Here is a 27,541-nt window from a genome sequence, read left to right as displayed (position 1 = left end):
AAGTACGCCCCGCCTTCACCTAGCGTCACATCAATTCTATTGGCCCAATACTTGAATGACAGCGCCATCGTCCAATAGAAATGAAGAACGAAGATCTCCAAGGGGAACCTCTGCGCAGATGTGTGTGAGGAGCACAGCGCAGTTAAGTGAGAGCAGGAATAGCTTCTGAGAGGGAGTCACGAACTGCTGAGGCACCAAAACACGAAAGGTGAGCACTATAATATGCCACATTAAGATAAATAATCTATAATTAACTCTACAACTACACATATAAGTGTTTCATTCAATGTTTTTACCAATAAGAGAGTGACAACTTCGGAAAGAGCGGTGACATTAGCTCAGTTGTGTCGTATTTTTTATTTAAATAAGCTAACCTTTAAATGCCAATTCATATTTGCTTGCTTATTTTCACAATGTATTTTAACTGTTTACAGACAGGTGTCATTTTTTATTGCCCATGTTGTTTGCGTGCAGCTTTTTAAAAGTTATCCCAACCTTCTTCGTCAAATGTTTAACACAAAAAAGGCTTGAAAAGTATATTTCATTATATATTTCAGTAATTAATAGGCAGGTGTTCATTTTTATCTTCCGTGTTGTTTGTCTGCAGTCCTTTTTAATTATTTGTCAGTTGGTAATATCCAAATATAGGCTTGTTCAAGATGTTTCAAAATGTATTTCAGTCATTTGTAGGCAGGTGTCAGTCTTTATCTTTCTTTTTTGTTTTTTATGCAGGCCTTTTTAATTCACAACCTTCCTGTTGTCAGTTGTTCTACCCTGCTGGATGAGTTATTTCCTTATGCCAATATGTAAATCTGCTTTCACTTCTTATCAACTCTCACATGCTTGTCCTTCCTTGCAAGCTTTTAAGAGAATAAAATAAGACTTGGTGCCTTTGTTGTGAGATTTTGTGAGGTCTACTCTGCATGATATTTGATCCTGAGTCTTGAAAAGCCAAGGAGACTGGCAGGAAAATGACTGTCATGACCTGCCAGTTTAGAGGTCATTCATTTGGCTCAGCTCTGCATAATTCACCCTCGTGTCAAGGTGCTTTTTTCCCTTCACACACCACCTTCCTTGTCTTGTTAATCTGCAAGCTCTCATCACGTTACACTTACATGCATGCTTGAAAATAATATACACTAACTTCCCACATTCTTCTTAAGGCTTGAACACAACACTGCACTGTGTGTCTACCTGACTGTGTGAGTGTGTGTGAGAGAGAGAGAGAGAGAGAGAGAGAGAGAGAGAGAGAGAGAGAGAGAGTGTGTCAAGCATATGTGTCAAGTAAACCATGGCACTCTGACGAAATTATACAATGAGGAAGACTTTGCTCTTTGGTTTCTGCCTCTGACATTTATTCCAGACTGCTGCAGCTCTGCGTTTACACTAAACTTTAACGCACTGCTTCATTTGAGGTGGCCAGTGATGACAGATTATTCTGTGAAAACGTTCCCCCTGACTGAATATGACAACAGATTACTCCACCAGGCTGTTTAGGTACAAACAAACGGAAGGTTTTAAGGTGTTTTCAATACAAAAACGTGTGCCTGAGCTTGAGAAGAGAATGTCTGGGTGTGTTTGGAGTGAGACATTAGATATATTTATGCTGCACATTTCAGGTTGAGATATTAAACTGGGGTCTGGAGGTTATTAATTAGTGACTAGTCAAGGTTTGTTCGCCTTCTTTGTACTCCTCACAGCTGCAACCTTGAAATGAAAGAGAGTTGCCCTCCCCTTGAAAAACGAATGAATGGAAAATTTTCCTTTTCCGACCCAAAGCTGCAGGATCGCTGAACTTTCAGTTTCTGTTTCATTGTGTAAAAATCCCCAAAGAATGTCTTGATTATTGCAGACAACAAAGATCTGGTTCCCTTAATGCTTTCTTTTTTTATGGGTACTTTTACATCTCACATGTAGTAAAAGGGTAGAAACTGGGAATGTGGCCAATGTGCCTTGCCAACTGAGGAAATGCCTCTTAGAAAAAGTGCATTTTACAAACCTGGCAAAGAGATAAGTAGAAAGTATGTAGTAGAAAATACATAAAACTAGAGACAAGGTTGTGATGGAATTAAACCAGATACAACACAAGGTTCCCATTATAGTAGGCATCTTCAGGACCACGGGTTGTAAACTGCAACCAAAGCTACTTCTTGTTGCCCAAGACCATTGTGATTCTTGAGCATTTTTTCTTTTACCCCAGAATGTTATACTCTCAAGGTGAAAATTTTACTATCTCTGTGTTTTTGTCCATTTCCTCTTTTCACAGATGTCATTTGCCAGTGACAAACTGTACAATGGATACTTGCGGCGGAAAATGCCGACAATTGCTACCAAGGTGAAAGTGAGAGAAATATTGGTCCATCTGCCTTGCTTGACTTCTCAAGACAGGGTAAGTTACATAACAAGTAAAATGTAGTTTTAATGCTTATAATAACCACAGCGTATCATTTGATTGATGATAATCATGCATTTTTCCAACAGATGGTCTGGTTTTGTATCATTACCACTACTCCTATATCATGACTTGATTGCAGTTGCATATCTGTCATAATGGCAAACGATGGCATACATACAAAATTACCTTTTTTTACATTGATTTCAGATACATTGTAATTTCACACATTATGACATGACCCTGACACTAATAAACATTTTTGCAAGATGCTTAAATTTGGTTAATTATCAGGCAGGATATTGACAGTTGAACAACAAAGTTTATAATCACTGATTACAGTATGAGTACACTAACAAGAAAATGGTATTTTTTTCAATGACATCTCATTTTTAGGAAAACATAGAGGCAAAAAGAGAGATTTGTGGGAACTTTGACAGCATAGTGCTTCTTCTGGACTGTCTGAAGAGAAGAGAGAACTGGCCAGAGCAGTTCATCGAAGCACTTGAGGCCCTTGAGCAAACAACTTTAGCATCTGAGATTAGAGATGAATACAACAAGCTGAAAGGCACCGATGGTAAGTGTTCAAGTCAATTATCTTGTTTGTTGGATTACCGTGCAGTGCAGTTACCACATTATTATAGCTACAAAAAAATGGTCAATTTAATTTTATGACCAGCTTGTGCAGAATAGGTGATTATAGCTAAATTTTTGCACTGTGGTTCTGATATCCAATATTTGCATTGTTATCTCATGCACTGTACTTTATTGCTATAGTGTGTAAACACTGGAGAACAGTATGTTGTACTGTGCATGGTACATTTGGAAACAAAATATTTGCATAAATGTTAATATTAAAGTCTATTTTTGGCCGCTTCATTGACAGTTGACAGGCGAGAAGTGTAGTGTGTCTTACAGGGCTTTATAAGCTTGTTTAAACAGTTGAAGCAGATCACAGCCTCCTTGGTGTGTGGCCTTCAGAGATAACCGCGTTGCGAGAAAGATGTGTGGGAGAATTGTGACTTTCTTGACATCCGCATGCAGCTCCAAATTCACAAATCCTAGATTTATAAATGGTCCTTGTTAGTTATACTGTATGTCTTTTGGACATCTGTATATAATCTTCACACTGAACACTTGTCAGTGGAGATTACAAGGAGCATCATATTCTACAAATAGAATATCCAGAAACAAGTCATCACAGCTTGTTTTATTTAAAGAAGGATTTCACACTCATTAAGTAAATCGTCTACATTGTCTAAATGTGTCTTCCACTTCACCCCACAGCTTTAAAAACAATATTGAAAAATTAAAATATGATACAGTTGTTTTGGAAAAGGGCTATGCGGTGGTGTAGTGGTTAGCACTCTTTGCCTAATAGTAAGAGGTTCGCCGGTTTGACTCCGGCAGCCCTTCTGTGTGGAGTTTGCATGTTCTGTCAGTGTGGCTTCTCTCCATGTCCTCTGGCTTCCTCCCACAGTCCAAAAACATGCAGCACAGGTTTAATTGGTGACTCTAAATTGCCTGTAGGAGTGAATGAGAGTGTTATTGTCTGTCTCTATGTGTCTGCTCTGTGATAGTCTGGTGACCTGTCCACGGTGTACCCTGCTTTTCAACCAATGTCAGCTGAGATTTGTTCCAGCCCCCCGGCGACCTAAGTTCAGATAAGGTTAAGGAGGCTTAAGGAAAATGAATTAATTTTTTCGGACAAACAGCGGGGACAAAGACTACTACTCAAAGACAGTTTAAACTATCAGTAGCAGAACAGATGAAACTTCTAAAATCAGTCAAAGCAAATCATAAGCTGCGTTCAGCATTAGTAGTGCACTCAGTGAAAAGAGTTGCAGTACACAGTGTGAAACTGCAGGTGCAAAGCATCCAAGGATCACCTCTGCATTTCTAATTTTAATATTCTCTGTAATTCCAATATATCCCTAACGTTTATTTTATATCCCTTACTATGTCATTACTAATAATATGATTTATATAAGATCAAAATCATATTACATCAGCCCTGAGATCTTGTGTTATTTTTCCTAAAAATGTTTCAGGAAATAATTAGCTGTATGTTTGCTGGTCCTTTGAACTTAAGTGCTGTTGAGTGTGACTCCAGTAAATGATTACTGAATAATAAGGTAGTTTCAGATTCAGACCATCCCTCAGGAGCTTTAATCACATTCATTCAAACGGATTTAAATTACAACATTGTTTGCTTTGCCCTAGATTCCAACCCCAGCTCCCCTTCAATGACTGTCGTCAGGGCACATGTCCATCCAGCACCATCTGCCAGTCATCTGTCAACCCCCGAGAGTGCTGCAAACAATCCAGCTGCTGTTGTTCTGCCAGCTGAAGCTCCGGTTCCTCCACAGCCAGCTGAAGCATCAGCTCCTCCACAGCCAGCTGAAGCTCTAGCTCCTCCAGAGCCTGTTGAAGCTCCGGCTCCTCCAGAGCCTGCTGAAGAATCAGCTCCTCCACAGCCAGCTGAAGAATCAGCTCCTCCAGAGCCAGCTGAAGCTCCAGCTCCTCCACAGCCAGCTGAAAAATCAGCTCCTCAACAGCCTGCTGAAGAATCAGCTCCTCCAGAGCCTGCTGAAGAATCAGCTCCTCCACAGCCAGCTGAAGCTCCAGCTCCTCCACAGCCTGCTGAAGAATCAGCTCCTCCACAGCCTGCTGAGGAATCAGCTCCTCCACAGCCTGCTGAAGAATCAGCTCCTCCAGAGCCTGCTGAAGAATCAGCTCCTCCACAGCCTGCTGAAGAATCAGCTCCTCCACAGCCTGCTGAAGCTCCAGCTCCTCCAGAGCCTGCTGAAGAATCAGCTCCTCCACAGCCTGCTGAAGAATCAGCTCCTCCAGAGCCTGCTGAAGAATCAGCTCCTCCAGAGCCTGCTGCACAGGCCTCACCCGCTCACGAAACCTCTGTGCAGCCACAAGCACCGCAGAGCTCAGCAGACAAAGTTCCTGAGGCTGTTTCTCCACCTGAACCTGCTCCTGAGCCTCCACAGCCAACTCAGAATGAAGTGGCACCACCTCCATCAGCACCTCACACTCAGGCCACTGAAACCCCAAAACCTCAGAAGGAGATTAACTCTCACCCGGAGCCGGAGGAACACTCAGACATCCAGGATTACTCTGGTGATGGCGGCGTGATCCCTCAGGACTCTGGTCCTGTTGAGCAGTGTGAAACAGATGCTGCATCCCGCCCAGATCCTCTCCAAAAAACAACAACTGACACCACAAAGTTCAGTCCACCCCAGAGTCCCTCTCTAAGTAAGATAAATTCAGATGTAACCGATGGATCCTCTTTCCTCACAAATGACACCACCCCTCCTGTGGACATAAAACCTGCTGCCGTCCTGCAGCCTGAAGAGACATCTGAACCTCCTGCTTCAAAGGTGAATACCAAAATCTGCATATTATGACTCCGTAATAAAAAAAGACAATAGATTTGCATACTGTCATATTCTGGTGCTCACTGTATATGTTTCAGTCCTCCGAATTGATTCAATTAAGTGTATTCATGGCACTACAGACCACAAGTTACCAACAGTGTGAGAGATTTTTTGTTTGTTTCATCAAAAGTTTTGGCCAAGAAGATGTTCTGGTGAAATTTATTGTAAGCCAAGTTCTATTTACATAACTTTCATGTAAACATGTTTCTGACCAAAACGTAAACGATACATACGTAAATCAAAGCAGCATTTGCTGACCATTTTCACACCACTTGGCTCGGTTTTCAGATGCTTTATTCCAGATGGCCCTCCTTTTGTGAAAATATGTGTGTATTGAAATGATCAGATGAGATGAAGATGAAAAATGAGAAAAACCTTCTCCGCAACATCTTGACTTTAGTCATTTCCTTCCCTCGCTCACTTCCATTTCTCTTTTCGATTTGCTCAGGCTGAACAGCCAGTCTGAGGGATTTTTCTCAGAGACATGTTCTGCCACCGATTCAACACACTAAGTTGGCTGAAAAGCCGCCAATAAGGGTCCGACTAGTGCCAAGGGTGAAGGACACAACAAGGGCCACATCTGCTTACCAGTGGCCCAATACTTGTGTCAAGGCCTTTACTTTCACATTGCTGTGTTTCTTGGCACGTTACAGTCGCCAGCTGTCGATCAGTGGAATGGTGTAAAACCTTTGGCAGGAGTGTGTGTCACATAGCCACAAACTCATGCTTGTGCATGACAAAACGACGCCTAGTATTTTATAGGATGCCTTTAATAAAACCGATTACATACATTAATATGTGAAACGTAACAAAAAACATGTTTTTGTCAATGTGTTTTCACCCGACAGAAAACATTTTCACAAAAAAAACTCTTTACCATTTCTTTTAGGTAGACCTGTATTATATTCCTCTCATTTGTACATCAACCCTGCAACACATTGTACTTTTGTGAAGCTTTTAATGTTTATTTTTTAGTATATTTAGTATATTACTATAGTTTTTAATAGCATATCAGAGAGAAACCAGTTCAACTAAACTCTGAGCCAGTAATAGACAACAGCTTCCTTTCATAAAAACTTAACGAGACATAATTTTCGTCCCCAGGTTGGTGAAAGCAGCCTGCAGTCAGAAACTGCAGCTATAACCTCCACCCTGCCGGATGCTGCTGAGATGGACGCTTCGCTCTGTGCTGACAGCACTGTGTGTCTGAGCAAGCCGGGCCCTAATCTCCCTGAACCCAGCTCAACACTGCAGCCCTGCTCTGGTAATAATGAGCGTCTGGAAATAAGTGAAGCTGCACCGGACAACGTGACCTCTGCCCACCTGCCTGCATGCTCTGCTGTCACCTCCACCACTGTGACTGCAGCGTCTGCACTGCCATGCCAGGAGAACGGGATTGCTCTTAACCATAACGAACCGGAGGAAAACCACTATGAGTCTCCCAGTCAGGTTCTGGAGGTGCTGGAGAACGTGGTGCATGTATCAGAGGAGCCGTCGATCCTGAACCTAGATGGCCAGAGCTCAACACCACACATTCAAATTGTCAACGGTGGAGCAGCCAAAGAGATCCCCTCTGGACCACCACTGTCCAACAATGCCACTGATACTGTATCCAGTGTAGATGCCCTCTCCAGTGACAACCATCAGCCCTCAGAGCCTGCAGCAGCTGATATTTCACCAGAGACACTGCAGGATTCACAGGAGAAGAAGGGCTCTCGCAACCTGCCAACTAATACAAAGTACATTCTGACCGCTGCAGGAGTGGGCGCCTGTGCACTGCTGATGGCGTGGAGGTTTAAGAATTAAGGGGATTTAATACCTTTTAAAGGAAGAGAAGATTAGGCTTTAAGGCTTTTGAAAGAGGATCCTAAGGTTATGGTGCCTTATTGTAGTCACTGGACTGGCATGGCGAGAGGCAGCTGTTTAATAATTACCTTTAGTAATAATAGCTGACTTGCTAGACCTTTGATCATGTCATTAATAACAAGTGTGTTGTTAAGCTTTACTGTAGTATGAAGTCTGTCCTTATGAGCGAAAAACCAAATCTACCCTTCTTATTCTAGTTAGGGAACTTTATGGGACTGGGTTGAGATCTCAGGTTATTTATGCACTTGCTGCAAATATGTGGCTTGTAAAGATACACTGATGCTATGTATTAATGAAAAAAATATATATGTTGACTTTTCTGGCAAGCACTTTCAAACTAAAACTCTTGACTGGATCACTGCTGTGATCCAGTCAAGGTTAAGTATCAGTGATCTGAATTTAACTGGATGTAAAGAAGTGGGTTAAATAGAAATAGAGTACCAGTATCACACTCGACATTGCTAGTGCACTGTCTGTATTTATTTGTACATATATATATTCACTATATAGGACTCTAATTATGTATTTAAGGAAAAATCAATGTGTCAAAAAATATTCCAAAGCACTCTTAATGTCTCAAAGAATAAGTCAGGCAAACACAACTAATGCATAATTAAATGATATACTAGGCTAATGTATCTGGTTCATATTCCAAATATTTACTCCCAAATGTTTTAAAACCATGGTATTTCATGTTAGTTATTTTTTCTGTAAGGACTCCATCAGTTTCTTTCTGAGCAGGGAAACGTGTTGTGCTAACATGCGATGAATCTTAACTGTAAACTGTCATGACATTTCACGCAAAAACTGGATTTTAAATTGTAATTTCATAGTTATTGCTTATTTCTTTCATTTGTATGTTTGAATGTGCTTCATTTTTAGGGCTCCCACTGTGGCAGCCCCTGGTCTCAACAAGCAGCTGTGAGCTTCCTGACAGTTATCTGGTGTAGATGTTTGAGATGACATTTCATTTTTCCATTTCTTCTCTTGAATACAAACGACTTTGAGAAGTCATGTCCTGTGAGATAAGATGTTATTGTAAATAATAGTTTCAATATAAGAAATGTCAGAAATAACTTTAATTTAGAACGTTTTGCACATTTTAAAAGGGTGTTGGAGCTCAATTTGTATGCACTGTCTCTAGCAATGCACTTGATAATCGTATCAATAACCCTGAAATTATACAATATATATTTCGAACGTGCATGTCGAATTCCCTTCAGAAAAAAGTTTATGTCTACTCTATAAAATGTGTGCTTCCACTCCCAACTTCATTCAACTTATGTCACACAGAACAAGGGTGATAGCACATGTTGAAAAGGAATCCATTGTATCAATATTGTTTATAATATAAAATAAATAAATAAAATATGTTTGAATCATAAATTAACCACATTAAAGTTTTTCTTGTCCTTTTTATATATATGAGCAAAATAATCCCCCAGCTTCTTCTTGTACAATCACAATATAATTTAGCTGTTTTTTGATGGGAGGATTCGCACCACGATTCATATTTAAGATTATAAAAAGGAGAGATGTAGGTTGGAATGACTAGTAGTAGTGGATTATCAGAGGATGAAGAGATATGGATATGGAGACTTGAGTTGTGAGTTATAGAAGAGGAGGAGGCAGACAGGGAAGAGATAGCCAGGTATTTCTCTCAGGAAAACAGGTATTAGAAGAGGAAAAAGGCAGGTGAATTGTCAGGAAAAAAGGTAACTAGGACTGCAAGCAGTACTGAACGGGCCCTCGCAGTACACGCGTGTCGGGGCATGCTGCTGTTGGGGTGTGTGCGTTACAGGGGCCAGTCTATACCACCCCTATGATTTTCATTGCCTTAAGTGTTATAGTGTGGCCACGGTACCAAATATGAAATTAGACTGCCACCACAGTGCCACCGAGGGGCCGATCAATAAAACCTTAAAGGGTTATCCTCAGGAGGGCATTGACAATAATTGTACCAAGTTTTGTATAATAATGCACAAACTATGCTTTTAATCATCATACAGTTTCTGAAGGAGGACTCTTAACTGATATGTATAAGTTAGAAGAGGCAGGTAGCAATGGTGGAAAGTAATTATGTACATTTACTCAAGTACTGGACTTAAAGTAAAATTTTGAGGTACTTTTATGTACATTTTATGTAACTTTATACTTCTACTCCACTACATTTTGAGACATATATTGTACTTTTTATTCCTCTACATTTAGCTGACAGCTTTAGTTACTTTTCAGGTCAATATTTAAAATGAAAAACATGATACATTTAAAATGATTACCCATTTTTATAAATTAAACCACTTAAAAGTTTATTAGGTAGTTAAAATGTGGAGTCATTTCACAGTGTGGTATTAGTACTTTTACTGAAGTAAAGGATCTGAACACTTCTTCCACCATGGTCTTTTTTACTTCTTTACTTTTTTTACATTAATTTTTTTTTCTTTATTTTATTTTTACATTTTTTACAATTTTTTATTTTTTATTTTTGTATTTATTTATTTTATTTTATTTATTTATTTATTTTTTTAATTTTTTATTTTTTTTTCTATTTTTTTTTATTTTTAAAAATTTTTTTATTTTTATTATTTTTTTAAATTGATTTTTTTATTTTTAATTATTTATTTTTTGCGCTTCTACGCATGCGCGGCCTTTTTCGCTTCTGCGCATGCGCGTCGTTTCCCCGCTAATGCGCATGCGCGTCTTTTCCCTGCTTCTGCGCATGCGCGGTCTTTCTGGACAATGCGCATGCGCAGGAACCCGCGCGTGCGCAGAAACGAAAAAAAGTCACGCATGCGCAGAAACGAAAAAAAGCCGCGCATGCGCAGAAGCGAAAAAAGCCGCGCGTGCGCAGAAGTGGAAAAAGCCACGCATGCGCAGAAGCGAAAAAGCCGCGCATGCGCAGAAGCGGAAAAAAGCCACGCATGCGCAGAAGCCGGAAATGCCGCGCATGCGCAGAAACGCAGAAAAAATAATAATCAAAAAATAATTATAAAATAAAAAAAAAGAAAAAAATAAATAAATTAAAAATTAAAAATTAAAAATTAAAAATTAAAAATTAAAAATTAAAAAATTAAAAATTAAAATTAAAAAAATAATTAATAAAGAAAAAATATAAATGTAAAAAAATATATATATATATATATATAATTTTACTACTATTGTTATTATTTTAACTTTCTATTTATGTATTTATTTTCGTATTATTTAGATGTTTCTCAAATATTATTAATGTAATGTTTACTCTGCTACTTCTGTTACTGCACTACTGCTGTATATGTTCAATAAATGAATGTGGAAAAAAAAAAAAAGTCTATGGACGTAATTCATTCTGATCCACACCACAGTCCTTTTCAGAAGGTGGCGGTAATGCACCTAACAGCTGTTTGACAACCGACTAAGACACAAAGAGAAGAAGAAGAAGAAGGAGAAGACGCATGTGAGGAGCACAGCGCAGTTTAGTGAAAGCAGGAATAGCTTCTGAGAGGGAGTCACAAACTGCTGAGGCACCAAAACACGAAAGGTGAGCACTATAACATGCCACATTAAGATAAATTAACTCTACTAATACACATATAAGTGTTTCATTCAGTGTTTTTGCCAATAAGAGAGTGACAACTTAGGAAAGAGCGGTGACGTTAGCTTAGTTGTGTCGTAATTTTTATTTAAATAAGCTATTAAATGCCAATTCATATTTGCTTGCTTACTTTCAGAACATATTTTTTTTTATATAAATGTATACGTTTTTATCGCCCATGTTTGTATGCAGCTTCTTTAAAGTTGTCCCAACCTTCTTCGTGAAATGTTTACCATAAAAATTGTATTTCATGATATATTTATAAGTTATAGATATAGTTATTTACAGGCAAGTGTTAGTCCTTGTCTTCCAGTTTTTGTGCAGGCCTTTTTGATTCTTCACAACCTGCTGAGCCAGTTGTTTTACCCTGCTGGATGAGTTATTTCCTTATGCCAATATGTAAACTTGCTTTCACTTCTTATCAACTATCACATGCTTGACCTTCCTTGCAAGCTTTTAAGAGAATAATTGTATAGAATAAATTTGTTTTGAGATCTTACGAAGTTTGTTCTGCGTATTTGATCCCGAGTCTGGAGACTGATATTGTTTTTATTATTATAGATATTAAACTCCAGTCGGTACCTGTTCGCCTTCTTTCTACTCCCCACAACTGAAACCTTAAAATGAAAGAATTGTCCTGCCCTTGAAAATTGAACGAAAGGGAAATTTTCCCTTTCAGACCCAAAGCTGCAGGATATCTGATCTTCATTTTCACTTTCGGTTTCATCAGGCAACAAATAGCTTCATCATTGCAGACAACAGAAAGGTCCAGTTTCCTTAATGCGTTTTTAAGGGTATTTTTCCTACTTTTACATCTCACATGTAGTAAAAGAGTAGAAAGTGGGAATGACAAGGTAACGTGATTGATTTGGTCAGACATGGAGGAGGAGAGTGGCGTTTTAAATACAGTGCAGGAGGAGACATCTTGGTAACCTTAAAGACTCTATCTAAAAAAAAAGTTGAGTCTTTTTTTTTTTTTTTTTAAGTGTTGTCTGGTGTTAAGCAGTTGTTTTTGTTTGTTTGGAATTTCAGAAGTGCAACAATCAAATATGATTAAGTTTTTCAATACAGAACAATAAATGTATCTTAATTCATACTGTTACAGTGATGTAAATATAAACATATAGCCTGTTATGAAATTTTGCTATGATTACACACACTAGTGAGACTCACCGGATGTACACTGCAACTGAAGCTGTTTCACGTTGCCTCAGACCATTGTAACTAATTTAAAGAAAACAAGCGGAAACTTTTTTTATCTTACCCCAGAGTGTTATAATAGTCTGACTATGTGAGACTACACACTGGCAAATCAAGGTGAAAACTTAACTACCTCTGTGTTTTTGTAAATTTCCTCTTTTCACAGATGACATTTGCCAGTGAGAAACTGTACAATGGATACATTCGGCCGAAAATGGCAACCATTGCCAAAACAGTGGACCCGAGAGAAATAATGATCCATCTGCCATGCTTGACCTCTCACGACAGGGTAAGTTTCATTAGGTACAATGGCCTAGGATGAGGGATGAGAAGATTGTTTAAAAAATATTAGATTAATATGATGTATTTTACCTGAAGCCAAAGCTCTCAACCGTTAAATGTTGTCTAAATGCAAGCAGGCGTACATAAACTTTGCCTGCATAAAATAGTCTTAATTTAAAAGAAAAAAATAAAGACAGTAACTGTCTGATGTAAGAACATGTGAACAAGTAAAATACAAATCTGACATTTGTTACCATTATTCAGTACTTGACCCTTTTAATATTAGTCCTATTGACATATTTCAGTCGGTACCACAAAGTAAAATGTAGTTTTGATTCCTGGCACCTGTAAGGACATAAAGTTATTTTTATTCTGTTTACACTGTAAGACATGGTTCAGTTTGTTGGGCTGCTGTACTTTACCTACCTAATAACTACAGTTTATCATTTGGCTGATCAGATGATGCATTGTCAAAACAACTGGTCTGGTTTTGGATCATTCTCACTACTTCTTTTCTTTAACATGACATAATGGCAAAATCATCCCCTAATGAACATTTTTGACAAGGATGCAAAATGTGGTTATTTGCAGGCAGGATATTGAGAGTTGGACCACAAATTGTATGACCACTGATAATAATAATAATAATAATAATAATAATAATAGTGCATTTTGAACAAAACTGATAAAATGTTGTTGAAACTAATATTTTCTCTAATGACATTTCATTTGAGGAAAACATAGAGGCAAGAACACAGAATAATGGGAACATTCAGGGCATGGTGCGTCTTCTGGATCATCTGAAGAGAAGAGAGAACTGGCCGGAGCAGTTCATCGAAGCACTTGAGGCCTGTGAGCAAACAACTATCGCAGCTGAGATTAGAGACGAATACAACAAACACAAAGGCACCAACAGTAAGTACTTAAAGTCAAGACTTCTGTTAAACAGGACCATAATTACATCCACAAAAAAAGTATGTTAACTTTTATGGCCAACTTGTGCAGTTTGTGGCCAAATATTTGCACTGTGGTTCTGATATCCAGTATTTACATTGTTATCTCATGCACTGTTCTTTATGGTTACAGTAAACACTGGAGTATGTACACAGTATGGTGCGCTCTGCATGGTACATTTCAGTCATTTGGAAACAAAATATTTGCATAAATGATCATATTTAAGTCTACTTTTGGGCCCTTCATTGACCATTGATAGACAAGAGGTGTTGTGTGTTTCACAGAGCTTTAGTCACATTCATTCCAACGGATTGAAATGAAACATTGTTTGCTTTGCCCTAGATTCCAACCCCAGCTCCCCTTCAACGACTGTTGTCAGTGCACATGTCCATCCAGCACCATCTGCCAGTCATCTGTCAACCCCAGAGAGTGCTGCAAACAATCTACCTGCTGTTGCTCCGCCAGCTCCTTCAGCTCCGCCAGCTCCTTCAGCTCCATCAGCTCCATCAGCTCCTCCACAGCCAGCTGAAGCATCAGCTCCTCCACAGCCAGCTGAAGCATCAGCTCCTTCAGAGCCCATTGCCCAGGTCTCCCCCCCTTCTTCGCCCCGTACGGGTGCAAGGCCGCAGAGCTCAGCAGACAAATTTCCAGAGGCTGTTTCTCCACCTGAGCCTGCTCCTGAGCCTCCACAGCCAACTCAAAATGAAGTGGCACCACCTCCGTCAACACCTCCACCTTCAACTGCAACCCAACACACTCAGGCCACTGAAACCCCACCACCTCAGTGGGAGATTAACTCTCACCCGGAGCCGGAGGAAAACTCAGACGTCCAGGATTACTCTGGTGATGGCGGTGTGATCCCTCAGGACTCTGGTCCTGTTGAGCAGTGTGAAACAGACGCTGCATCCCGCCCAGATCCTCTCCAAAAAACGACAACCGACACCACAAAGTTCAGTCCACCCCAGAGTCCCTCTCTTACTCAGATAAATTCAGATGTGACAGATGGATCCTCTTTCTTCACAAAGACCCCAGAGAGGGCTCCAGTTCAGGACACCACCCCTCCTGTGGACATAAAACCTGCTCCCATCCTGCAGCCTGAAGAGACATCTGAACCTCCTGCTGCACAGGTGAATACCAAAATGTGTTCAATTCATGATTCAGTAATAAAAAAAAACCCTAAAGATTCTGCTCACTATCTCACGGACCAAACAGGATTCCATTCAACTCAATATATCAATCCATTTTGTTGTTGTTGCTGTTTTATTACATGCAGATTCAAATCCAAATCAAATCAAAATTACTTTATTTATCCCTGAGGTGAAATTCAGTTAGTCTGTTAGCTCTTGTGTAGATTATTGAAGAATAAGACAGCCTGATGGCTTTAAGAGCGAAGGATCTTTTGTATCTCTCCATCCTGCAATGGAGAGAGAAGAGCCGTCCAATGCTGTTTTTTTGGTCAATAAATGTGTTGTCTAGCAGATGATCTGGGTATTTCAGGATGGCCTGGAACATCTTGACAGGTCATCTCTCCACCACCTCCTCCAGTGTGTCCAACCTGGCTCCAACCACAGAACCAGCTCTTTAGACCAGTCTGTCCAACCGCCTTGCATCTCTGTGTCTGATGCTGCCTCCCCAGCAGACTGCAGCATAAAACAACACACTACCACCACAGACATAAAACTTCTGCAGCATCTTACTACAGATGTCCAGAGATCTGGGCTTCCTTCAGAAAAAGAGGCAGCTCTGCCCTTTTTTGTAGTCTGTCTGTGTTTAGGGACAAGTCCAACTTATTATCCAGGTATACACCTAGATACTTATAACTTGGCACCACCTCAATGTCCACCCCACAGGTATTAACTGGCTGAAGGGGGGGCTTAAACCTGCGGAAATCTATGATCATTTCCTTAGTCTTTGAGGTGTTCAGTAGGAGATAGTTCTTGTGACTCCCACCACTGAAGGCTTTTATCAGATCCCTGTATTCAGATTCCTGTCCATTCCTGATACACGCCACAATAGCAGTGATGTGCGAGTACTTCTGGATGTGGCAGGACTCAGAGTTGTATTTGAAGTCCGCTGTGTACAGTGTGAACAGGAATGGAGCCACAACAGTGCCTTGTGGAGCCCCTGTGTTGCTCATTAATGTCCCAGAAACACAGTTCCATAACCTGACATACTGTGGTCTTCTTGTCAGGTAATCTGTGATCCAGGAGATAAAGGAAAGATCCACTCCCATCTCTGTGAGCTTGTTTTTAAGTATGTTGGGTTGGATGGTGTTGAATGCGCTTGAAACATCAAAGAACATGATTCTCACATAAGCACCAGATCAGCAAGGGCACGGTGAAGCATGTAGAGAACAGCATCGTTCACTCCCATGTGTTGTTTGCATGCAAACTGCAGGGGGTCGAGTTTGTCTTTGACTTCAGCTCTCAGTAGGCGTAGAATCAGCCGCTCCAAGGTCTTCATGACGTGAGAAGTGAGGGCTACTGGTCTGTAGTCATTAAGTTCAGCTGGAAATTTTCCACAGTGCCGGCACTCGCCCCAACTGTAGACTGAGGTTGAAGATCTTGAGGAGAGGTTGACACAGTTGGGCAGCACTCCTCCCCTCACTCGCTACAGCGGACGGGGATATAAAAGCCATCAATCAGTATTTACAAACATTGTTGGTTTCTTCCCATTAAAACTGACAGGAAAACTAATCAGAAAATCAGTAAATTTCATGAGATTTCTCATGTCAGTCAGCCTGGGCACACACGAATGTTGTTCAAAAAGGTGCCCTTGAGCAGCCCCGCCCCCAGAACAAAGGAGAATAGCTTACTCACCTGGTCAGGAACCTACACACCTGTGTGTAGGGCTGACCTCTGGTGGTAAGCCAAAAGCAGGGGCCCATTCATAAAAACATTGCTTCTAGTCGCCTAGCATTCCACAGGGTGAACCTGATTACATACATTAATGTGTAAAGCTTCAATCATTGAAAATGATGTTAGGTAAGTTAGATACGTACACCTGTACAAATGAGCAGGATGTAACACAGCAGCCCTGCAACAAATCATAACTTTGTAAAGCTTATAATGTTCAATTGTTAACGGTATATTAGAGAGGAACCATTTAAACTACACTATGAGGCAGTAATCTATCAGCTTTCTTTCATAAAAACTTAACATGTGACATTATTTTCACCTGCAGGTTAGTGGAAGCAGCCCACAGACAGCAGCTATAACCTCCACCCTCCCGGATGCTGCTGAGATGGACGCTTCGCTCTGTGCTGACAGCGATGTGTGTCTGAGCAAGCCGGGCCAGCTCCTCAGTATCCTACCACAGAATCATGGCAGCCCTAATCTCCCTGAACCCAGCTCAACACTGCAGCTCTACTCTGGTAATAGTGAGCGTCTGGAAATAAGTGAAGCTGCACCAGACAGCGAGACCTCTGCCCACCTGCCTACATGCTCTGCTGTCACCTCCACCACTTTGACTACATCGTCTGCACTGCCATGCCAGGAGAACGGGATTGCTCTTAACCATAACGAGCCAGAGGAAAACTACTACGAGTCTCTCAGTCAGGTTCACGAGGTGCAGGAGGTGCAGGAGGTGCAGGAGTACGTGTTTCATGTATCAGAGGAGCCGTCGATCCTGAACCTAGATGGCCAGAGCTCAACACCACATACTCAGATTGTCAACACTGAAGCAGCCAAAGAGATCCCTTCTGGACCACCACTGTCCAACAATGCCACTGATACTGTATCCAGTGTAGATGCCCTCTCCAGTGAGAACCATCAGCCCTCAGAGCCTGCAGCAGCTGATATTTCACCAGAGACACTGCAGGATTCACAGGAGAAGAAGGGCTCTCGCAACCTGCCAACTAATACAAAGTACATTCTGACCGCTGCAGGAGTGGGCGTCTGTGCACTGCTGATTGCGTGGAGGTTTAAAAATTAAGGGGATTTAATACCTTTTAAAGGAAGAGAAGATTAGGCTTTAAGGCTTTTGAAAGAGGATCTTAAGGTTATGGTTACCATATTGTAGTCACTGGACTGGCATTTTCACTTTCCTGGCAAGCACTTTCAAGCTAAACTGTTCTTGAATCTAATCATGTATTTTAGGAAAAATCAGTGTGTCATCTGATAATGTGTCAAAGAATAAATCATCCAAACACTGCATTATATACTTTGCTCATGTATTTGGTTTATATTCCAGATTATTTACCCAATTTTTTTAAAACCCATGATGGCCATCTGTTTGTTGCTGAGCGGGGGAACGTATTGTGCTAACATACGATGAGTCTCAACTGTAAGCTGTCATGACATTTTCCGCAAAAACTTGGTTTTAAATTGAAATTTTCATAGGTAAATCAATGAGTTTAAAATATAAGTGAACAATAAGAAATGTTTTTTCACTTGGCAGGTCTTCAGGGTACTCACTGTGGCAACCACTTATCTCAACAAGCAGCTATGAGCTTCCTGGCAGTTATCTGGTGTAAATGTTTAAATGACAATTAATTTTTCTGTAGGTTTTCTCGCTTAGAAGGTTTCGCACATTTTAAGGGGATATTTTCACTGCAAAGATGCTTTTGAGATGTAATTTATTTCAATTTGTATGCACTGTCTCAGCAGTGCACTTGATATGATGATGATATATCTGCATGTTAAATTCCCTTCAGAAAGACTACAAATGAATGTCAATTCCATAAAATATTGCCTTTTATTTTTGCTTTATTCGACTGAACAAGGGTGAGAGAACATCCTCAATAGGAATCCATTGTGTTCAATCCATTTTGTGAAAAAGAAAAAAAAGAAGTAATAGATACATACATAAATTAATTTTAAAAAACTGAACCACATTAAGACAGTTCAAACTTGTGGATATTACATATGCAGAATAAAATTAACATGTTCACGATTTGTAGTATTTCCTGATTCTTGTTTTCATTTTGCAATTTTTGCAAAACATTTTTATCGTTTCCTTTTCTTGCACATGTATGAGCAACAAAAGAGCAAAATATCCACTGCTCCTTGCATGATGTGTTGATGTGGTTATATAAAAAAAGGATGGGTTAAATGCAGAGGTTGAATTTCCCCATTGTGGGATTAATAAAGGATAAATCTTAATCTTTATCCTTCACCTGCTCCTATAACGTTGTGCAATGATAATATAATGATAATGTAGCTGTACATTATTTAAGATTTTTCTAAATTTGTTTGGGGTTGTAAAATGGTGCTTGATTCGCCTTTTTAGCTTTTATGTCCATGCATACATGTTTTCCTTCACCTGCTCCTATAATTTTGTGTAATGATAATATAATGATAATGTAGCTGTACGTTATTTAAGATTTTGTAAATTTGTTTGGGGTTATAAAATGGTGCTTGTTTCGCCTTTTTAGCTTTTATGTCCATGCATACCATGTTTTTTAATGTGAAAAAATCAAGAAAAAATGTGACATCAGCCTCCTTTTTATAAACTGTTTTCTGAGTGGCGGATTCGCATTCTGATTGGTTCTGGCGTCCTTCAATCACCTACTGACCCCGCCCACCCCAGTCTTGACAGCGAACATAAAAAGGACATGTACCCGGCCGTTATAACGACACAGCTACTTAGCTAGCTAATTAGCTAGCTCACAGAGCCTTGGATTTCATTGTCCACATAAATTATTGACGTCCAATGGTTTCATTTACCATAAACTGCCGTATGTATGTAGTGAATTAGTCATTTTAATGGCGTTCAATGGCCATCAACGCGAAGATGAAGGTGTCGACGAAGACGAAACGCCCACGAAGCAGCCGCGGTCCAACAAGGAGATGCCCGGGTGTTTCAGAAACGAGCCCAACAATGAGGCAGCCGCGCCCGCAGGAAGATCCACATCCGACCGGCGGACCTCCAACTCGACGGCGAGGCATCGCAGCGACTCGGTGAAGAAAACAAGGCCGCGTAGGTGTTACCGTTACAATCATGGGCTTAGTGTATTTGCTGGTATCATTGCATGTATACAAAAATCAAAAGGCGTTTCCCACAAAAAACAGTGAAAATACAGATTTGGGAAGATAATATTGTAACTGTTAATGAGCGGCATACATTCTTAAAATGTATGTCGTAAATGGCCGTACATTGTGCTGGGCTGAGGCTAAACTGACAAAATAATTTTGGTATTGGCATTACAATGTAATATCGGTGAGATGTAGTGGCAGTAAATAGCCAGGATCTGTTTTGCAACAAGATGGCGTTCGCGGTACACACTGTACTTCTGCTTCTGTGGATGAAGCAGCTTGCCGTTATGTCGGCCAACATTGAGACATTACCTCTATTCGTCCTCACTGTCATTAAGCATATAACCATTTACGATGTGCCATGATATTATGATTGAAAAATGAAAATTATGGAGAAAAAAAGATAAAATTTTGATGAGTGATTTTTTTTTTTGTGCATGTTTTATTTCACATAATGCAGCATTTCCCTGGTTTGGAATGGACATTGGAGGCACTCTGGTGAAGCTGGTGTACTTTGAGCCCAAGGACATCACAGCAGAGGAGGAGCAAGAGGAGGTGGAGAACCTGAAGAGCATCAGGCGCTACCTAACCTCCAACACTGCCTATGGTAAGACGGGCATCAGGGACGTACACCTTGAGCTGCAGGACCTGACGCTGTGCGGCAGGAAGGGCAACCTGCACTTCATCCGCTTCCCCACGCATGACCTGCCGGCCTTCCTGCAGATGGGCCGCAACAAGCACTTCTCCAGCCTCCACACCACCCTCTGCGCCACAGGAGGGGGGGCGTACAAGTTTGAGTCTGATTTCCGCACGGTGGGTTTGCATTTTTGTTGTCTTCAAGTTTGCTTTTACAGGCTAAAGATGAAGTGACGATTGACATGAAGGATAGAGGCGAGAGAAGTGTCATAACATATTCATAGAAAATCCAGTGATGAAGAGCACCTGAAATCCCAGTTTAGAGATGTAGTAATACTGCCAGTGGATGCAAGGACAAACAGGGCATGCATTTCCTCATGCATAGGAAAGACATCAACAGCAAATGACAGGGTTAGGGTTACCATCTTTATTTCGATCTGAACCATGAAAAAAAAACAGTTTTGATCTAGACAAGTTAAATAATGTTCCAATACAATTGTATTGAAGGTCCCTATTTTCTTACCCCCTCTGCTCTCCCTTCCTGCCCGTGTTTCCTGCTGGTGTTCTCCTGATCACATCCCCTCAGTGATGTTATCCATGTTCTCTTTCCTCTCACCCAAAGATGGCAGACCTGCAGCTTCACAAGCTGGATGAGCTGGACTGTTTGATCCGGGGGGTGTTGTACATCGACTCTGTGGTGTCCAGTGGACCCTCAGAGTGCTACTACTTTGAAAACCCCACTGACCCAGATCGCTGCATCCAGAAGCCGTACACACTGGAGAATCCCTATCCTCTGCTGCTGGTCAACATAGGGTCTGGGGTCAGCATCCTGGCCGTCTACTCTGAGAGCAACTACAAACGAGTAACAGGGACCAGGTAATTATCATCGAGATGACTGTGCACAAACCATGCTGCCAAGTATTATTCGCTTAATATTGGTCATATCAAATAGAGTACATTAAAGTATTATCTGTATCTGCAGGACTAGGGCTGCTACTTATGATTATTTTCATCATTGATTCATCTGCTCATTATTTTCTTGATTAAGTATTTTGTCAATAAAAAGTGAAACACGTCCTATGCAATAGCTTAGAGCTCAAGGAGATGTCTTTAAATGGTATGTTTAATTTGGCCAAAAATCAAAGCAGTTCTGTTTATTATTATTAATGAAAAAGAAAAGCATCACATTTTCACAATTCAGAAGCAAGAAGTTATGCTTTTTGCTTAAAATAATGACTAAAATGATTAGTCAGTGATCAAACTAGTTTTACAATTTTCTGTCAATTGAGTAATCAATTACTCAAATAATTGTTGCAGCTTTATGTAGGACCTTAAAGCAAGCACTGCTGTAGCTATAATTAATATAGAACACGGGGCCCTCTGTAATCTGTATTATTATGCTGAAAGGTGGGGCCCAGAGGGAGTACAGGGACTGCATGGGTGTACTTATGGACTGCATCATTTGGGGGGGAAACAATTATTTAACTGGCTGATATTGCACTCGTGATATGATTCACGATATTGGAGGGAATGATTATTTTTGCTGATAGATTATTCTTAGTTTCATTGAAAAGTTAAATGATTATGGTGAAAAAAATTTGCAGGGATCAGTACCAAACAAGAAAAAAAAATTAAAGTTTGTGGAAAATTATTATAGGCCAGGACATCTCTGCAGCATCACAAAACTTAATTCAGAATGGTATTTTGACATGTTTTGCCTTTAACAAATATTTTGTGTTGAAACTTAAGTTTTGATTACACATTATGAATTAATCTTGCAACCCTAGTATTTAATTTATGTTCATCATAATTCAGGCCTTTGTCTGACACATGAAAGATTGGAGATGCCTTTTAGAGGTCAGATAAAATTCTACAGTGTATTGGTTTGCTTTGCATTTCAATCACTCCAAATGTGCAAATCAGCAGAAAAACAAAACAGGAACCGAAACATGTAACGTGACACTAGCGAACCATATTCATCCTTATAGAGTGATGCAGGGATTTGCAGGTGGGTGCACTCGAGTCAAGTGGGTGGCCTGTTTGGTGACGTCTGCCCTGTGTGTCTCCTTAGTGCTGTGTTGTGAAAAGTACCACTTCCTTTTCTTAACTGGTTTTGCTTGTGAGCAAAAATAGTTCTTTGTTAGTTTGATTTGAGTTTAGTTTTGAGTTTGAAAAACATTCGCTGAACTCCTTCTACTCTCTCCACTGCTTTGTTTTTATATGTGGTTTCTCTGTCTGGTGGCTTTGAAAGGGACTCATGAATGCTTACTTCTCGCTCCACATAATGGCCCTTTGTGCTGAGAAAGAAACACTAGATGGCTGTATTTGACTTGGGAGACTGTATAATGTACACAACCTTTAGGTGGTCAACATTCATTTTGGCAGATACATTTATCTTTTTTAGATGATTTATTTAACATTTATGGAATATTCATATTTTATTTGTCGTCACTTTGTTCATCTGTGTGTTTACAGCCTCGGTGGTGGGACCTTCCTGGGCCTGTGTTGCCTGCTGACTGGCTGCTCTACTTTCGAGGAAGCTCTAGAAATGGCTTCTCAAGGCGAGAGCACCCGAGTGGACAAGCTGGTTCGGGACATCTACGGAGGAGACTATGAGAGGTTTGGACTGCCAGGCTGGGCTGTAGCCTCAAGGTGCGGTTTACAGCAGCTTTTTTTGTTGTTGTTTTTTTTTTTTTTTACTGTAGCCTATTTTTGGTGGATTCCCGCATAAACATTGGTCCAGCTTTAATGAAACAGGGAACCAGGACATGGCTACATTTACTCTGGTTCCTATCCAGGGGTGAACACAAGAAGCCTTGATTTCAATTTGCTGCCATATGAGCATGTTTTCATCCAGACAGAATATCCAGTGAATAGCAACATCTGTTGGCTACTTTGAATATGTTTAACTTCAAAATATGTATTTTTTAAAATAATTTAATATGAATCTTCATTTCGGGATTGACTATTTGATGCACAACTTTGTTGAATTTTAGCAGACTGCTAAAGTATTGGTTCAACCTATATGGCTCTTGTTTTTATTTGATAGTTTTGGCAACATGATGTCCAAAGAGAAGAGGGAGTCGGTGTCCAAAGAGGACTTGGCCAGGGCAACACTGGTCACCATCACTAATAACATCGGCTCCATCACCAGGATGTGTGCTCTCAATGAGGTTAGTAGGGGAGGGTTGGCAATGAAGAGTATTTGATTGGCATCTGGATGGATGGATGTCACGATACAAAAGTCTGAGTTCTGCTACGGGGACAACACTTTTAAAACACATGCCTCAGATTCCCCTGTCTGGTCGCTGGTTGTTTCCTCTTTGCGTTCAGCCTCTTTACGGTGCTGCCTTGTGGCGTCTTGATCAAGCAGCATTGTACAGGGCTATGAAGGCGCCGAGGATTTCCGCTGCATTATCATCATGTCAATAAACCAGCAATTATTTTTAGCAGCAATTTAATTTAGCAGTTACAGTAGCTATGCTTGAAATAGACAGCCTTAATCAGTAGTCAAATGAATTTGTATACTTTTTTAGGTTTAAAAACAATGAATGTTGACCACCATGCTTCACAGATAAGTTAAAGATGACTAAAATGAATTAAAATTTAAAATGTATAGATAGTTGAGAGACATTCATTAAATGCTTAAATTAAAATGCTTATGATTTGAAGTATACATCACAACTTTATGTTCATGAATAGCTACTGCTATCACTAGCTGTGATGTAATGTAAATATATATATACAAATGTCATTACAAATAAGTAAAATCAGCATTGTAGGATACCGGCTTTGACCAATCAGATAACTTAGCGGAAATTTGCTGCTGTATAACCGCCTCAACAGATATCACAGTTTGACACATGGATAATATTTGTCTGCTGTGTTCATATTACGCCAGAGAACAAACAAACTTACCTGTTACTCAAATTGTTTTGTCCCCATTCTATTTCATCACCAAGAACATAGAGAGAGTGGTGTTTGTTGGTAACTTCCTGAGAGTGAACACCCTCTCTATGAAGCTGTTGGCCTATGCCATGGACTACTGGTCTAAAGGACAACTCAAGGCGCTCTTCCTTCAGCATGAGGTAAATAACTCAACCCCCTGTTGACCTCAGAGACCAAAACCCTTTAGTTTTGTGTGGTGATGGGCTCACAATTTCTAACTGAAAGTGTTTTTGTTTGTTTTTTAGGGTTACTTCGGAGCGGTTGGAGCCCTGTTGGAACTTCTGCATCCGTCCTAATCCGTCCAAACTACATCCAAAGATGTCAATCTGCTGCAAAGACCATTAGCACTTTAGTCCGTCTAGAATTAATTCCACAGTGGGATGTTGTGTCAGCCAGCAGCCAATCACTGGTGAAGTTTGGCTGTGGCAGGCAAACTGTCAAACATTTGGAGGTCCTATTATGTTCTGGAACTGACTTCTAAATTTTGATGTACCGTACATCTGCGGTTGTGGTCAGTGGATAGAAGTCTGTTTCCTGCCCTGACCAAAGTTGTATGTTTGGTCTTAAACATCTCAAGGAAAGTCACCACTGTTGCCTGATATACTTTGGTAAAAAAAACATTCAGCATTACATACTCTTGTCTTGTTGACTGCACTTACCCCTCAGTGGGTGTCAGGTCCTGGGCCGTATATCTGAAAGTACTTTTTAGGGTGTATTTTGGTGGATGGGTGTACTATCTTGTACGAGTTTACTTGATGGGTAATTTAAGATTGTTTATTTACTGAATATGTTGTTGATGAATTGGGCAGTTGATATATGACTTATTTCAAATGCCTGTTTTTGTCAAAAACAGTCATTCTCAATTCTAAAGCCAAGTATTTTAGCATTTAAGATAAAAAAAAATGCATGAAATCTTCATATTTCAGAAGAGGGAACAATCATTTTAGGCAAGATGTTGTCATGATAGTGCTCCCATCTCTCTGGTACTCCTAGTAAGCAGAAGCAAAACACTGAAGATAATTTACAGCCACTTATTATTTGTGTTTTATCATCCTTGAGCATATACTCTTTTGTCACTTAATATAATTTAATTAGGGTGTCATTGAAACAAGCAGGTTTTCCTCACTAGGTGTTGATTCACATTTAAACTTGCAATTCAGCATCTTTATTGACACCATCATTGAAAATGCACAAGAGGTCACCATTTCTTCACACTTATTTCTTTAATGAAGACATTAGATGTTACATTTATATCCTTTTCCCAAATGCAATCTTAATGTTTGTAAAGTTTTTGTAAAGAACCACGTTTTTACACCAAAGCTGATATCAGAAAATCTGGACAATCACTTTTGGGCTTAGTGTAAAGTATCAGTGATACATGTAAGTCCCTTTCTTTCTTTTTTAGATTACTTTAGGGCATTTTGCCTTTATTGGACAGGAAAGGGGGGGGAGTGAAGACGACATGTAGCAAAGGCTTTGAGCCGGCAAGGACTTCTGTCAACTCTACCAAGTATACCACCGGTGCACCCCTTTGAATCCCTTTCTGACCCCAATCCTCTGCCCTGCTGAAGTGCCCTTGAGCCTCTGCATACCTTGTAGAGAGAATTGGTAGCAAGTCAAAAGATGGCTATCTATACATATGAAAATGTAGGTAAAATGAGGGCATTGTTTCCCCCCGATTAGATTTAAAAAATAAAAAAAAAGTTATTTAAATGTATTAACTTGATGCATCACTCCAATGGAGCTTTCAAGTTCTGTGACCCCAAATCATTTCTGTCTTGTTTAGCAAGTTCAGTATGTACCTAAATATTAATATTTTGATTTTAATGTATGTTTTGGTCTGGTTTCATGACGTTTTTGTTTAACAAGAGGCATTTAGAAAGGTAAAACTTGAAAAATGTTGTCAGATTTGTTATTTTTCCGTCCCATTTTAATGTCATCTGTCTGTCAGTAATCGGTCCATCGATGGAGTACAGGGACCATAATGAATCAACTACCTAAGTTAGAGAGTTGACTATCAAAATAGTTGGAAATTCAGTGGACAGTTTCAGCTCTCATTTATACTTGTAATGTATTTCAAAGTTGTACTTTCAGTCAGTTGATTTTTAAATGAAGTGCCTGTCATGTTTTTGTATAGAATACAATAATGTGCTCAGCAATGTTGTTTAAAATGAGACAAACTGGTCTGTAATTCTGTTTCCCTCTGTTTGTTACAATGCAAAGAAAACTTTGTACATTTTTTGTAACAGTCATTACGGATTTCTTATTGTGTTGTCCCTGATTAAACACCAACTTTTCATATCTCTGTGACAACTTATGGCATTTATTTTTGAAAATATTTTAAAAGAAAACATTTATCGTTTGGGGAAAAACAGTGCGTTTGCTCACTTTATTTGACCAGAGTTAACTGAAACTTAAGATTTGTAAGATAAATGTGAAGCAATGTCCGGCAGCGGGTTAAATTAGCTTAGCATAAAGTCCGGAAATGGGAATGAAGTCTTTAACCAGTTGCCAGGCAAACAGGAGAAGCTAAAACATACTGTTGCCGCCAAGAAACAACAGTGAATTATCTTTAACACTTTAGGTATTTAACAATGTACAAGTACAGGACTTTTGAAGTGCTGTTAAGTGGATTGTGTCCCATTTGGACAGAGCCTGGCTAGCTATGTTTTTTTCTGGTCTTCATGCTAAGCTAGGGATGGGCCACTTAAATGCTGGAGGGGGCCACAATTTTTCATCGACACTACCATAGGGCCACATATAGGACGGTGCACTTAACCAATTATGACGAAAATGCACATTTAAATATGTTTACAGTGCAGTAACTTAACATATTTCATGCTCAAATGCATGTATAACAGTATAAATAGGAATACAAAAGGTTTGAAGCAAATAAAAAATAACCACTTACTGTGATTTCTTTTTTTTTTTCTTCAGTGCAGCAACAACAAACCAACATTAATTGCAAGAAGTAATTTTGTGCATTTTTACACTGCACTTTTAACCCTACAAAGCCTGAACCATGAAATAATTGCCAGAAAATTCCATTTTTGTAAAAACTGAGTGCTTATTAACCTGCTGACGAATTTTAAGAAATAAATAAATTGCATATATGAATTCTAATTTGTATCATATTTGATACATCAGGTCTTTTTGTGCATTTTGTTGCTCACAGTTTGTTTTTCTCGAACTAACAAAAACATATAAACCCTAACATTTTTAACCTATTAAGAATTTGACTTTTCCTTTTTCCTCAACCATGCAA

At 39.7% G+C, this 27,541-nt stretch overlaps 3 protein-coding genes across 4 annotated transcripts; all 3 read left to right on the top strand.

The window, feature by feature from the left end:
- The first annotated feature begins 152 nt into the window (after positions 1–152).
- Positions 153–7,847, top strand: LOC131988274 (microtubule-actin cross-linking factor 1, isoforms 6/7-like). Its single transcript, XM_059353379.1, has 6 exons — positions 153–208; positions 2,267–2,389; positions 2,789–2,969; positions 4,616–4,749; positions 5,248–5,784; positions 6,946–7,847. The coding sequence occupies exons 2-6, from the start codon at positions 2,267–2,269 to the stop codon at positions 7,645–7,647; spliced, it is 1,677 nt and encodes a 558-aa protein (XP_059209362.1). The 5' UTR covers positions 153–208; the 3' UTR covers positions 7,648–7,847.
- Positions 7,848–11,105: 3,258 nt separating this feature from the next.
- LOC131988273 (uncharacterized) lies at positions 11,106–19,146 on the top strand. Of its 2 annotated transcripts, none has more exons than XM_059353378.1 (5): positions 11,106–11,227; positions 12,648–12,770; positions 13,508–13,678; positions 14,060–14,844; positions 16,901–19,146. In XM_059353378.1, exons 2-5 carry the CDS (start codon positions 12,749–12,751, stop codon positions 17,648–17,650), a joined length of 1,728 nt encoding a protein of 575 aa, XP_059209361.1. In that variant the 5' UTR covers positions 11,106–11,227; positions 12,648–12,748; the 3' UTR covers positions 17,651–19,146. The 2 variants fall into 2 exon arrangements, with proteins under 2 accessions (XP_059209361.1, XP_059209360.1); XM_059353377.1 differs by having other exon boundaries at positions 13,498–13,678; positions 16,901–19,145.
- A 104-nt stretch (positions 19,147–19,250) lies between these two features.
- On the top strand, positions 19,251–26,577 carry pank2 (pantothenate kinase 2). The gene is made up of 7 exons (XM_059353694.1): positions 19,251–19,636; positions 20,153–20,505; positions 20,951–21,204; positions 22,804–22,980; positions 23,378–23,501; positions 24,291–24,416; positions 24,522–26,577. The coding sequence occupies exons 1-7, from the start codon at positions 19,423–19,425 to the stop codon at positions 24,570–24,572; spliced, it is 1,299 nt and encodes a 432-aa protein (XP_059209677.1). The 5' UTR covers positions 19,251–19,422; the 3' UTR covers positions 24,573–26,577.
- The last annotated feature ends 964 nt before the right edge of the window (positions 26,578–27,541 follow it).

The sequence above is a fragment of the Centropristis striata genome, chromosome 16 (genome assembly GCF_030273125.1).
Source record: "Centropristis striata isolate RG_2023a ecotype Rhode Island chromosome 16, C.striata_1.0, whole genome shotgun sequence".
Lineage (NCBI taxonomy): Eukaryota > Metazoa > Chordata > Actinopteri > Perciformes > Serranidae > Centropristis > Centropristis striata.
The sequence above is the reverse complement of the archived record's forward strand: the minus strand, read 5'-3'. Positions and strand labels throughout refer to the sequence as shown.

Bases quoted from the DNA above. Each gene is read 5' to 3' on its own strand.
- LOC131988274 (XM_059353379.1), top strand. From the start codon at position 2,267: ATGTCATTTGCCAGTGACAAACTGTACAATGGATACTTGCGGCGGAAA. The intron at 2,390-2,788 runs GTAAGTTACATA...TCTCATTTTTAG, and splicing joins GCTTGACTTCTCAAGACAGG to GAAAACATAGAGGCAAAAAG. The intron at 2,970-4,615 runs GTAAGTGTTCAA...GCTTTGCCCTAG, and splicing joins CAAGCTGAAAGGCACCGATG to ATTCCAACCCCAGCTCCCCT.
- LOC131988273 (XM_059353377.1), top strand. From the start codon at position 12,648: ATGACATTTGCCAGTGAGAAACTGTACAATGGATACATTCGGCCGAAA. The intron at 13,679-14,059 runs GTAAGTACTTAA...GCTTTGCCCTAG, and splicing joins CAAACACAAAGGCACCAACA to ATTCCAACCCCAGCTCCCCT. The intron at 14,845-16,900 runs GTGAATACCAAA...TTTCACCTGCAG, and splicing joins CTGAACCTCCTGCTGCACAG to GTTAGTGGAAGCAGCCCACA.
- pank2 (XM_059353694.1), top strand. From the start codon at position 19,423: ATGGCGTTCAATGGCCATCAACGCGAAGATGAAGGTGTCGACGAAGAC. The intron at 19,637-20,152 runs GTAGGTGTTACC...CACATAATGCAG, and splicing joins GGTGAAGAAAACAAGGCCGC to CATTTCCCTGGTTTGGAATG. The intron at 24,417-24,521 runs GTAAATAACTCA...TTTGTTTTTTAG, and splicing joins CGCTCTTCCTTCAGCATGAG to GGTTACTTCGGAGCGGTTGG.